This window comes from Pteronotus mesoamericanus, unplaced genomic scaffold, assembly GCF_021234165.1.
Source record: "Pteronotus mesoamericanus isolate MK-2021 breed Mesoamerican mustached bat unplaced genomic scaffold, CSHL_Meso_final contig_557, whole genome shotgun sequence".
NCBI classification, from domain to species: domain Eukaryota; kingdom Metazoa; phylum Chordata; class Mammalia; order Chiroptera; family Mormoopidae; genus Pteronotus; species Pteronotus mesoamericanus.
The window spans coordinates 1279120-1292597 of record NW_026555200.1 but is presented as its reverse complement, the minus strand read 5'-3'; the positions used below and the strand labels follow the sequence as shown (position 1 = coordinate 1292597).

Sequence of the window (13478 nt, the reverse complement as noted above, 5' to 3'; positions counted from 1 at the left end):
TTCTACCGATGAGCATTATGAACTCTTTGAGGCCAAATCGCACTATTACTTGTTTTAATAACATGTAATAAACCTAATACTAACTCATGATAACTACTTATGAGCATTTCTTAGGTGCCAGGCCCTGAGCCAAGCTTTTGGTCCACATGATCTCAGTCCATCCTTTCGATAACCCCATGAGGCCTGTATGAACGTTGTCCCATTTCACAGATGGGCATGTTGAGGGCAAACACTTGCTCCACGTCTCAGGGACAGTAATGGCAGAGAGTGAGGTGCGCTTCGAGCCTGGCTGCTCCCTTCCTGGGAGAGGATCTACACATTACAGTCCTCTCTACAGGTCCTCCAGGCAGGGACACCTGGTGGCCGACTGGTAAGCCTGGCTCAGGAGAGGATCAAATGAGACGTCTTTAGGAACCTCTGGAGCCCTCTGCTTACTCTCAGGTGGGGATCAGAGCCCCGGAAAGGGGACAGCGAAGGCTGGCTTCTGGCTCTGGACTCCTGGGTAAACGGCTGAGGCTTGGACCAGTCAAAATTCCTGGGTACAGGGTCTGGCACAGCGGGGCAGGAAGGAGCTGCCTCTGAAAACTGACCTCCTCCAAAGTTTAACAGGTGTGCCTGTCCAGCTAGGGAGGTGGGTGCTGGGGAGAGCCCCCACCACTGTGCTCCTGTCGTGACTCAGGGCCCCCCATGGGGGGGAAAGGTGCCTGGGGACCCCACTGTGCAGGGGGCTGTGGGCTCAAACCAGAGGGCACTGGGGCCTCCTTAGAACCTCCCCAGTCCCTGAGAATTGGCCTGAAACCCGAGCCCTGGAGCAGCTCCTGGCAGGGCCTCCTTTTCAGGGGTGAGGGCTCGGGGTGCTATTTTAATTTATGGGGCCACCTGACCTGGCCTCGTTCCTTCTACCATCATTCTCTCAGGAGCAAGTGCTGCTCTGGACAAGTTTGGCCACATGCCCTTGACCTTGCACCGTCCGGCCCATCCAAGGAACCCTGTCCCTTGAGGCTGGGGGTAGAGAGCTCAGCCCAATGATAGGCCAGTCCACACGTATCACAGGCCACATGCCATCCATTCATTCCCTCAACCAAGAAGCCCTTCGTTGCCTTGAGGGCTGAGGGGCATGGGAACAGGAAAGCAGCAACGTGGAGGAGGCCACCCCTAAAGCACAAGTCCCCAAAGGCAGCCCGGCTGGCAGTGTAGTCAGGGGCCTGGGCTCTGCCCTGCCACCATTTGCCAGCTGTGTCATCTTGGACAATCTTTCCTTACCTCGGTTTCCGCAACTGCAAGAGGGGGCCACTAATACTACCTAACTCGCTAAGTTGTTGTGAAGTTTAAACACATGTAAATCATTGAATACATGTCAGATGAATACGCGAGGTGCGGAGAATCTGCCTGGAACACACGAGGTGTTAAATAAACATTAGCTAGGAAAAAAGAACCCCAGGGATGAGTAGAGGGCTCCTGGGGCCCAGGAGGGGGCGCCTGGAATGCTGCTGGAGGTGCCGTTTGAGCTGAGACTGGACGGATGAATGTCAGGCTTGTGGGGGCCTGGGGGACAGTGCTCCAGGCGGAGGGGACAGCACCTGCAAAGGCACTGACGTGGGAACGCGCGTGGCACACACTCCAGAGCTAGCAGCACCACAAAGCCGACGTGGCCAGAGTGGGATTTGTATGGGGGACGCGGCAGGAGAAACACCAGTGAGACGGCGCCTGGCTCTCGATGGGAAGGGGCGATCACATCGCCTGAAGTCCCCGTTGCTGCAGGCTGGATCGTGGACCCTCCCTGGCCTTTGTCCTAAGGACACTTTCTAAAACACTCACAGCAATCAAGAGACAGATGGAGAAAGTCTGGGAGCGAGTGGATGGAGTAAGTTGGGGCCAGGATACATGGCTGCCCCCGGATTTTACTGGGCCAGTGTCTAGGAACCCCTGCCCTGGTACCCTCTCCTATCTCTGCCAGAGAGCGAGGGGGAAGGCCCTGCTGAGAAAAATGACCGCTCAGCCTCTGCCTTCCTTGGAGTTTCCTGGGGAAGCGGGTGGGGATCACCCCCACCCTCTGCCTCATGGGCTCATCATGGGGTCAAATGGAGCCAGAACACCGCTTTGCAGATGCAAGAGACGATCGTTAACATCGTCTCTGCCCTGAAGCTCCTGCAGACCTCAGGATACAGATCCTGGCCTCTCTCCACCAGGGACAAGGGGGATACCAGCCCCATTGGGAACTGTCACCCGCCTGGACAGATGGAGCAGCTGCCTCCACGCGGTTTGTGGGTCAATAGAAGAGTCGGCCAGTGGGTGACCCCGTCACTTTACTCCAAGGCTGCCCTTTTTCCAGTCTCTCCTGACTGTGGTGTCCCTGGCTCCAGGGCAGGGACAACATCCCTCTCCAGAGGTGAGGTGAGACCAACCTGGGACAACACTCATTACGTGCCCCTTCTCCAACTTCAAGCCAGAATGAGATGGGAACCCAGACCAGTCCCAGTGAAGAAGCGACTGCCGGGAAGAGACCACAGCAGAGATTTTGTGGACAAGGCATAAATGTGCCAGGCAGAGAAAAACACACATGAGAGAAGGGAACAACATGCATCTTGACCAACTATCTCAACGTCAATCTCCGGAACAAAACCACACTTCCCTCTTTCTGTGCATCTTCTCGTAGCTTGCAGTACCCTAGCGCTCAGAATGCAGCTGGGTCAGGGCATCCATCCCGGGTTTTGCTGGGGGTGGGGGGCGGACCAGAGGGTCTGGTGGGGATGAGGGAGGCGAGGCCCCTGCTGTGCCTGGAGGGGAGGGAAGCCATTATGCATCTCAGGAGAGGCGGGCCCAGGGCTCTTGGGAAAGGGAGCGGGTGCTGAGTGAGGCCTGTTCAGTCACCTCTGTGACTCAGAAGGATTGAGGGATCAAGATACCAGTCCCTCACTAACTGGGCCCAGGGTCTACAAGGCCTTGTCCCTTGGTCCTTTGAGGACCCCAGGGGGCATCATGTAAGGTCTTGATTGAGGACCTGCGTCTGGGTCAGGAAGGACTCAGTGGGAAGTGGAGAGTCGAATGGAGGTGGGCAAAGTCTCTGGGTGCAGTGGGACCATGGCCCAGGCTGAGGGTCACCCAGTTCAACCTGCTGGTTTTAGGGTCACACAGCAGAGAGTGGAGGTTCAGAGGGTGAGTTCTGAGTCAGACAGAACTGGACCTGAGTCCTACGTGAGGTCGGGCAAGTGGCTTCATGTCTTTGAGCTTCGCTCTCCTCATCTACGAAATGGGTCGATCCCAGCAGGACCTCCAGGTCCATGGTGAGAAGGAAGGAGGTGATGCATTTGGTTCATAAGAGCTCACTAATATCTCCTGCCATTATCAAGACTGACAGGAGCTACAGATATTAGGAGTAACAGTAGCACTAAGAGCCCAGTCTCCTTAGTTCTGGCAGGGGCTTCCTTTGATTAGACCAGTGGTTCTCAGCGGGAGGTGATTTTTGTCCCCCTGCCAGGGGACTGCTATCATTACCTGGAGATATTTCTAGTTGTCACAACTAGGGAACTGTTACCAGCACCTTGGGGTTAAAAGCCAGGGATGCTGCTAAACATCCTACAATGCACGGGACAGCCCCTGCGACAAAGAATTATCTGGCACACAATGCCATCGTGCCAAGGGTGAGAAACCCTGCTCGAGACCGGTGCTGTTCAGTGCAGGGGCCACCAGCCACAGGTGGCTACGGGGCATCTGAAATGTGGTTAGTCCACACGGGGATGTGACGTAAGTATAAAGTGCACACTGCATTGCAAAGCCTTAATATGAAAAAGAGGATATAAACTACCTAATAAAAATTGTTATAATGACTCTGAATTGAAATGCTAATATTTTGGATATATTGGGTGAAATAAAGTGTAAAACTAAAATTAATTTCACTCGTTTATGTTAACCTTAAAGACACGGTCTTCTAGAAACTTGAAGAGGACGTGTGGCTCTGTTTGTGGCTTGCATTCTTCTTCCGTTGGACTGCGCTCCTCCTCTTGGGGGTGGTGGAGAGTCTTAAGTGAAGTGCAAGTGGGAGGCGTGGGTCACTGTGGCTATGACTGGTTTCTTAGGAAAGGACAAGGGGATTGCCGTTCCTCTGGCCCCTGCCAGAGGGAAGATGAGTCCGCACCTCCCACACCGCCTGCCCGCAGTTGGGCTGGGCTTCTCTCTGCCAGGGCAGAAGGAGGGCACGGGGCCTGGGTATGCCTCCCTTCTTCACTCCCCACCCCCCACCGGAGGTACTCTGCCAGCCTTCCAGGCTGTACCCAGTGAATAAACAGGCGGGTATGGTGACAGCAGAGGCTCAGAGACTTGAGTGTCCTGGCTCCTGGCCAGCTCCCTAGCAGTGCCCAGTTTAGGATCGGGGTGAAGCGGGGGAGAGGAGGGAAGCTCTCCCAGGCCACTGAGGATGGGACTCCACATCACTGCTGTGTTATGACCCTAAGAACCACCCCTGAGATTTACATGTGGGACAGAGGAGGCCAGGGGCAGAGGAGTAGAGAGGGCTCCTGACCGGTCAGCCCTTTGCCCTCAGGGAAGGGGCCTGGGGCTTGGTGGTATCCTTGTGGTGGCCAGTGCCTGCAGAGGAGGTGGCAGGAGACTGGCTGGGCAGTGTTGCCAGGGCTGCTGAAGGGGACAGAAAGAACAGGCTGGGGAGGGAGTGTGGGAAGCCACAGGGATGGAGTTTGGAGGGGGACTGAGTGAGGCAGGGCACTCCAGGTGACAATGAGTTGGGAGCAATAAGCCACATTGTCACCTCCAGCTCTGCTCAAGGCACAGAGAAGAAAGGGCACCCAACCGAAGCCATCAGCAGGGGTCCCGCCTCAGTCCCGCATGCTCCCTCCTCTCAGCGCAGGCCCCTTCCTGCTGGCAATGGGGAACATTTCAAAGTCTTGGACTGGGAGGCTGCATGGCCCTACCCTGGACTCTCCACCGCTTCATGTACACCAGTCACACCTGCACAAGGCCCGCCCCGCACGCCGTAAGGAGACGGGCCTCCAAACTGGACTTGGCTGCTTCCTGGGGGTTGGGTGTAGTGGTGGGGCTCTGACCTCGACCCCCACCTCCCCACCTTCTCTGTCTCAGAAACCCTGCACCGCAACAAGTTCATGGACAGGAGAAGGGTGGGGAAACGGTTCTCAATAAGGGGTGCTCTTCTGACAATGACCCTACCTCCGCATTGCACCCCAGTGCTTGGCCAGGTAATGCGATATCCCACCCTGAATCCAGGGTGAAGTCAAAAGTAGGCATTTGGGGACAGGGCCGCTCACAGACAGTGTCTGCGGACAGGCAACCACCAGCAGCCCCTACAGGGCGAAGCCGGAGCCTGAGCAACACCTAGGGACAGATTCCACCCGGGGGTGGCTCCCCTGCAAATCCTGGACGAAGCTCAGCTGATCTAGGGTGGGGTGAGGTGCTGGGCAGAGGTGGGTGGGGGGTGAATCAGGAGGGTCTGAGAGGAAGGGGAGGTCATAAGAGAGAATAGCGGGTCTGAGGGCAGAGGGGGGAAGTGAAAGGGGAGAGGGTGGCGGGGAAGCAGAGGGGTGCTGAGGTCGCCCTGGGTGCTGCAGAGGGCCAGGCGGAGGGAAAACTGGGGTGCGGGGGAGGGGGTCTGGGGAAGAGGCGGTGAGGGAGCTGGAGTCTGGGAGCGTCTCAGGTTTTCGGGGTGGCTGACACAAGGTTTGGGGCTCTCAGGTTTCTGGGTGAGGTTCTTTGATTTCTGGGAGCGGGATGAGGGGCAACTCGGGCTGGAGCAAGGCTGTCCGGGTCCCTGAGTCCCAGGAGGGTCTCAGGATATCTGGGGCCGAGATGTCCAGGGGAGCCCGAGGTGGGTGTTGGTTCGACGCGGTGGTCCTGCTTACCTGTAGACGTCGGTCCAGAGGTACGTGCCCAGCACGTATACCGCCTCGACGCGGCTCCCGTACAGCAGCCGCACAGTCCGCTCGCGCAGCATCTTTCCCGCAGTGCCAGCGCTTGCTCGTCCAAGTTCGCCGGAAGCACCTGCCGCAGGTGAGCCCGCTGCAGCCCGCAGGGACCGCTGCCGGACGCACCCTTATTCGGCCGCCGGTGGGCGGGGCGTGGGCGGGGCTGCCTGCCAACCCTTGTCGGAGTGGGCTGACAGCCCGTCCATTAAACATGCCACGCCCTCAACTCTTCAGCGCCCTCCCGTGGTTACAATGAGATTCAGCAGACGCCTTTCCTTGGTTGACTTGTTCGTTCATTCATTCAACATACTTTCGGAGGGCTCCCAGCTGTTGGGAGCCAGGGCATAGGACCAGTATCTCCTCCAAGCACCCCCAGCCCTGGCGGGGTAGATAATGCAAATGCGCGCTGTTCTAGGACAGGAGGTGGTAGGAGCCCAGAGAGAGCGAGTGCTCTAACCTAGTCTGGAGTCGGGACTGGAGCCTTTCGAAAGAAGGCATTTGCAAACTGGGGAAGTGAAAGAGAGGGAGCTGTCTGAGCAGAGGCAGGAAACCAGATACAATGTGACACTCCTCTCCACTCCCCAACAATCGGATCGGTGTTACCCAAGGGAGAATGGGGAGTGGAAACTCAGCAGCCTACAGGGCCACAATGCCAAGCCAAGGCATTGGTGGATGGGCAATGGGAACTTGGGCTTGGCTTCCTCAGAGAGGAGTCGTCAGGGGTGGAAGTGAAAGGGGCCGTTCTGGCCTGCGTGAGTGGAGGTCCCCCTGGAGAGGGTGGATGAAGACCCCAGCTGGGCCTGCATGAGGGGCTGGAGAAGAAGGGATGGACCAGTGTTTGTGAGCTGAAATATTGATGTTCAGAGGAGGGATGGTGAGGGGGCACTGTTCTGGCCTGGGCCACTGGGCAAAGGAGGGTGCCACTGCAGATGTCAACGTGTGTCTTGTGGAGGCTGAGGTGCAGGACATCGGGCTGGGGCCTGAGCCAGCCCCCACCCCTATCCCAGACCATTCCCACTCCGAAGCCAAGCCCTGTGTGTAAGTAGTCCCTGTTGGGGACAGGAACTGGGGTGGGGGGTTGAATGGGCAGAGGCTATAAGAGGGAAGGAGCAGGTTGGAAGGGATGAATGTTTGAGAAGGTCTGCTGGGGGTGGGGGATGGGAGCCCTTTAAGGGTTGGGGCTCAGAAGTTGGGAGAGCTGAGACACCCGTGACCCCAGTGGCCTCCTCTAGTGGCCCAAGTTAGGAGGTGGTGAAGAGCCCAGCTGCTTGTGGGTGGCGAGGAGGAATCTGGGAGGAATGTGGGTGGGGAAGGGGGAAAGCTGAGTCGAGCTAGGGGGACATCTGCCCCAAAAGGCATACAGACCCAAGGAGATGTTGGAGACTTCTGATTGGCTCCTGGTTGGTGCATCTTCCAATGAGCAGGCAGTTAGCCAGTGGCCACCTGTCAAAGAGGAAAAAGACTGCTGCAGCTCAGAGGCGACTTAGAGGCCCCTGATGTGCGCCCTTCTCCGCCAGGAATTATTTTTGAGCCCCTACTATGTGGCAGATACCGGGTATATGCCAGGGTTCCCCCTTTCCTGAGGATCATAGAGTACAACCACCTTATTTCATCTTTTGGGAAAGTGGGGCCCAGAGTTGGGATGGAACATTGCACACTGCATCGCCACCGAGGCCCGGGCAGGTCACAACAGGAGCAGGGGAGTGGTAACGACAGGTGATGACCGGGAGGGACCGAATAGGCCTCGCTGCATTCTTTCTATGTGCCGCGCACTGTTCCAGGAGCAGTCTTCATATATCAGGATGAGGTCATTATACCCTCCCCATAACCACGCCACTCTACAGATGAAGAAAGGGAGCTGCAGAAAGGTTAAAAAATGATCTCATAGTCCCATAGCTCTGGAGAGTGCAGAGCCAGGGTAGGAACTTGCATGGCCATGGGGGAGGGCCAGGTGGGGGCAAAGTGGGTAAGAACAGAGGAGGACTGTTATTTCTTGATGGGCAGAAGAGGAAGCTCTAGGCTCAGCCCTACCTTTGGGGAGCCTTTGGGCAATTTACCCTGCCCTTCCCAGCCTCACTTTCCCCATGGGAACTGCTCATCTCTCAGAATAGGCGTGAGGGTGACGTTAAATGAGACGATGTACGGAAAACACGAGCGCAGTGGCTGGCACGAAGCAAGTGCTCAAAAAGTGAAATTCCCTCTTTTACAGTCCAGCCTGGGCCTGCTGACCCACACTCAGGGCTCCTGCCCCTGGCGCGGCTGTGATGTCAGGCTGCAGGGCTTCGTGGGTGTGGCGCGAGCCTCCTGGGGCCAAGGGTTTAAAATAGCTGAAGTGGTCACAGCTGTTGGTGGATTCAGGGCCGGAGGATCACGGCCGCTCCCCCTGCTCCCCTGGGGCCCGGAAGAGCTCCGAGGCATCTCATTGTGCCTTTTGGGAAATGCCAGCAAAAGGCAGGCTCAGCTTGGGCAGGTTCCTGGCGCTGACCTGCACTCCAAACCCTCAACTCTGGCTGCGGCCAAGCATGTGACTGGAGAGGCTGGGCTGGGCGGGGCTCTCCGAGCGGTCCCCTGCTCTGATCCTTTCTGGGGGTCTCTCTGGGCCAGGCCTTGGGGGGAACCTGGAGGGCCGCTCAGACACCTCACAGGCCTGCCTTGCAGAGCATGACAGCTCACGGAGGGTGTGATATGAGCAAGAATTTTAAAAGAAAGAGATACACAAGAAATACTGGATCTTTGTGGAAAATTTTAAAAAATCTCATCGCCGTCACCCCGGGACCAGTGATGACCACTGCTAACATTTTTGCGTATGGCCCGGCAGGGGCCGCCCAGAGGCGGTCTGCGCTGCCATGGATGACCGCACTTACTGAGCCCTTAGGCTGTGCCAGGGGCTGATCTAAGGGCTTCACACTCCTTAGCTCATTTAATCCTCCCAATGGCCCTATGAGGTGGGAGCTATTATTATCCCCAATTTGTACAGAGGCGTTGACCAGCCTGGTGGTAAAGAGCTTACATGGTTTTTGGACTTGGCCGACCTGAGGTCATGTACAGCTCTGCCCCTTACTGGCTGGGGGACCTCTCTGAGCCTTGACTTTTTCCATACGGGAGCTACAGGAGTCCCCCCTTGTCCATGGGGGACATGTTCCAAGACCCCCAGTGGACGCCTGAAGACATGGAGAGTACCAAACCCTATATATACTGTAATTTTTCCTAGACATACATACTTAGGATAAAGTTTAATTTATTAATTAGGCACAGTAAGAGATTAACAACCATAACTAATAAAATGGAACAATTATAACAATATACTATAATAAAAGTTGTGTGAATGCGACAGTATTAAGTAAAATAAGGGTTACTTAATCAGAAGCACTGTGACACTGTGACAGTTGATCTGATAGCAGAGATGGCTGCTAAGTGTCTAAAGGGCAGGTAGCGTGCACGGCGTGAATAGCATGGCCAAAGGAGTGGGGGGTTCCCGTCCCAGCAGGACAGAGCGGGCTTGCGTGAGATTTTATCACAATACAGGGAGCAGGGAGAGATTTCCCTTCTTTCCCCTCTTAGCTCTTCTGGCTGATCTAATGGTCAAATTGACATGAGACATTAACAGGAGAAAATAACCAAAATTAATTACATATGTACATATGGAGTTTCCATGAGACTATGCGGCAGTGGAAGCTTAAATCCATCTTAATCTAAGGAGAAAGGGAGGGTAGTGCTTTGGGACTTCAAAGGGCAGGAAGGCAACTCACGTGGACATAGGGAAGCATGTGCTTGGTCCTCCAGTGTTTGCGGGGCCGTCTTTAACAATGGGACACAGCGAGGGCTTTGATCGAACGGGCCTCACTAGGTTCCGCCCTATGACACCTAGTTCACATTAAACTATAATTATCTATAATTATAACTCCTTTCCTGAAGCAGGTTCTCTATCTAGATTCTTTTAGGCAGTTATGGGGAAGGTCATAGTCTTTTCCTGAGTCTCTGGCTTCTTAAAAATAACCAGGTAGAATAATCAATACCCCCCAAAAGTCATACTTGGGGATAGCAAACTCTGCTCCCCACACTACTCAGAACAGCACAGAACTTAAAACTCATGAATGGCTTATTTTTGGAATTTCCCATTTAATAGTTTTGGACCATGGCTGACTGCGAGTGACTGAAACCGCAGAAAGCAAAACCGCAGATACGGGGGCTACTGTGCCAGCAGCCGCAGCCCACAGGGGAGAAAGGGAAAATGGGACGAGGCAAGTATAATGCTTAGTGGAACGGGGCCTGGCATAGACTCAAGTCTCACTAGACAGTAGTTATTTTCCACACGTTTACATAATTATTTAAAATTTTTGCAGAAATAGGCTTCTGATTGTACGTGCTGTTTCATGACACACTTGCGAAACCTCTGCAGTGCGTCCCGAGCATGTGTGCCTAAGGTGTCGTCCTCATCCCCCTTCACACTGTCCAGGACTTCAGTTTGCAAACCCAAGCAAGGTTCTAATTAGCCAAGGAGACTCAGAAGGGGGAAGGGATTGTGCCAGGTCACCCAGCCAGAGAGCACAGGAGGGAACCCAGGGCAGGAGAGGATGGCATTTAGTAAGTACCGCGGTGTGCCTGCCTGTCTTTGCTCTTCAGGCCTTCGACTGATTGCATGAGGCCCACCCACAAAATGGCCGACCGTCAGTTTTGCTCAGCCTGCGGATTCGAATGGTAATCACATCTAAAAAAATCCCTTCACAGCAACATCCAGCCTGCTGTTTGGCTGAACAACTGGGTGCCATAGCCTAGACGAGTTGATGTGTAAAACTAACCATCAAGGGGCCAAAAGTGGATTAAAGCTTTGGTTCATTAGGTCACCATTTATTGAGCAAGGGGTTTTCGGGAGGTAAGTACTTTATTACCCTCTTTACATTTCAAAGAGTGAAATGTCTTGCCCAGCTTCTTTCCCCTAGTCACTGAGGTTCACACCCAGGTCAGTGGAAGGACAAAACTTGGATTCTTAACTACTTTGCGTCTCAAAGCAAAGCTTCAAAGGTGAATCTTGAGCACATGATGGGCCAGATCTCTGAAGGGCTGCCAAGGGTCCATAGCAGGCCGACCAGCCTGTCCAGAGCTGGGTTCTCCATCAAGGTAGCTGCTGCCACACAGGGCTCCTGGGCACTTGGAATGTGGCTGGTCCTAACTGGGGTGTGTGGTTAAGGGTAACATACATTCAGATTTTGAAGACTTGGTATGAAAAAAATCATTAAGAAATAGTAACTACAGATTGACATGATAATATTTTGGAGTTATTGGGTTGAATTAAAATTCAGTGAATTTTACCTGTTTATTTTAATTTAAAAACGTGTCTACTGGAAAATTTAAAAGTACACACGAGATGTGCATTTGTGGCTTGAATTATATTTCTATTGGAAGTGGTGGTCCAGACTCTTGCAAACTGTTAGGCAAGGACTGTGGCCACCTTGCTCATGACAGCCTCTCCTCGGCTGAGCCTTGGTGCCTGGGCATTGGAGATATATATTCGGTGAAGAGAGTGGAATTGCTCTGGAATTCTCAGACGGCATCAGTGGGTCTATGGTAAGGAGATACAGAAAGAAAAAGGTGGTGGGCGGTGGAGAGGTGGCAACCACTAGATGGCGCCAGATACCCACTTCAGAAGCAGGGAGGCTGCAGGTTTTCTCACTTGGGAGAAGGTACTAGCCGGCATGATCCTGAAAGATCAAAGATACCTTCTGTCTCTGTCCAACCTCACTTACCACCTTCCTTTAGCTATTGAGACCGCATCCCCCTCCCTAGGGTAGTTGGGGTAGGGGTTCAGGGACTCCATTTGTGTGAGGTCATGACCCTTACAGTGGAACCCTCTCCTTGAATAAAGCGGCAGTTGAGGCCCAGAGAAGGGGGAGTGAGGTCTAGAAAGGGGCAGTGACCTGCCTAAGGACACACAGCCTGTTGGTAGCAGAGCCGGGTGCTTTGAGCCTCATGCTTTGTGCCTGTCCTGTCGCCTTGATTCCTTGGCTCTGCGAGCCTGAGCTGTCAATTCATTCCAACAAGCACCCGCCCGCTGAGCATGTGCTGGCTAAGTGTTTGGGTTCCCCTGATGGATTTACTGCTTGACTGGATTCTGAACTCTGTTCAAAGACTTCCTTTGCGGTCCCCCTGTTGCAAGTGTTAAATAACACCCAAATGAATCAGCTTTGGTCCTGCTCCTGGGGATAATTCTAAGATTTCTGTAGTGACAATGAGTTGAAACCTAAGAAACCTGGGTGGGGTGGAGGAGGGGGTAGAGGTGGGGTCTGGGGTGGGGTCTTCCTCCTTGTTCAGGTCTCAGCTTTCCTAACCAACCCCCCCACCCCAGCATTCTCTGTTACACCAATCACCCTAACTTCTTTCGCTCAGATCGTCACCAGCTGAAAATGTCCTATGTAGGCAAACGGAAACACAGGACCAATTACATCTGAATTTCAGTTGGGCAACAAATCAGGATCCCAGGTCCTGAGTATTGCTTAGAACATAGAAAATGACTCAGTGTTTATTTGAAATTCAAATTGAACCAAATATTCTGTACTTCATCTGACAAACTACTTATTTGTGTTGATAGTTGCCTGTCCTTCGCCCTCCCCTGAGCTACGCTGGGAGCCTGGGGGCTTCAGTCCCTGTGTCTGGCTCACTGCTGTGTTCCTGGGGTTCAGCACAGGTCCCGACTCATGGGAGGTGCTGAATGAATGAATGAATGAATGAATGAACGGAGAGAGGTATCTGCTCGCGCTGGCTGGTGGCAGAGCCAGGGCCAAAGCGAGAGTGAATGTTGGAGGTAGGCAGACCTGGGCCTTTCCCAAGGAGAGAGCTCTGCTCAGGGGTGGGGGAGCCGGCTGCCTCTGGGGGCTGAGTGGCTGCCCAGACTCCTCCAGGGTCCTTTCTTTTCTGTAGGGGTGGCCTTGGATAAGCTCTTAAGAAACCAGAATGAGCCCCTCAGGCTGAATTTAACACCAAGTGTTCTTCTTGAGGTCACCTGGGTTCTAGCTGGGGGTGATCCTAGACAAAATTTGGGTGCTGGGTTGCTGCAGTGTATTGAGATGGAATTCAGGATTCAGAGTGTTGGTTTTTCCCGATATTCCTCGTGGTTGGGACCAGCAGCGGGTGCTGGCCCAGGAGCCTCGGAGTCCTGACGTTCTGAGGTTAGGAGATGGCCACTCAGAGCAGGGCTGAGTGAGTCCTGAGTCTGGGGGAGGGGACGAGCCACCCTCGGGTGCCACCCAGGGCCTTCCCAGCCCCTCACCGCCATTTGGGGTGAGGCATGCCCCCCGAGAAGGGTGCTGGGCCCAGGGGGGAGGGGACAAGTAGGCTTCCGGGGGTCCAACACGGGGTTCACGGGCTTGAACCTGTGTGGGAGGGAAAGACAGATTGTGGGTGTATGAATGGCAGGGCCGGCCCCCTCCCTGACAGTGAGCTCCTCATGGTCAGGGACTTCTATGTCATCTCCGTCCCCAGCACCTGGCACAGGGCTTGGAAGTGCTCAGTAGCCGTTGACTGAAGGGTAAGATCAGAAACCTTGCGCCTGTA

The 13478-nt window shown here is 54.4% G+C and overlaps 1 protein-coding gene across 1 annotated transcript in view; it reads right to left on the bottom strand.

The window, feature by feature from the left end:
• PADI2 (peptidyl arginine deiminase 2) overlaps positions 1–6027 on the bottom strand; it is a 38879-nt gene extending 32852 nt beyond the window's left edge. Inside the window, exon 1 of the mRNA XM_054579619.1 lies at positions 5868–6027. Within this exon, the coding sequence (XP_054435594.1) occupies positions 5868–5959 (92 nt within the window). The 5' untranslated portion in view covers positions 5960–6027. The remainder of the gene's footprint in view (positions 1–5867) is intronic.
• Positions 6028–13478: the final 7451 nt, after the last annotated feature.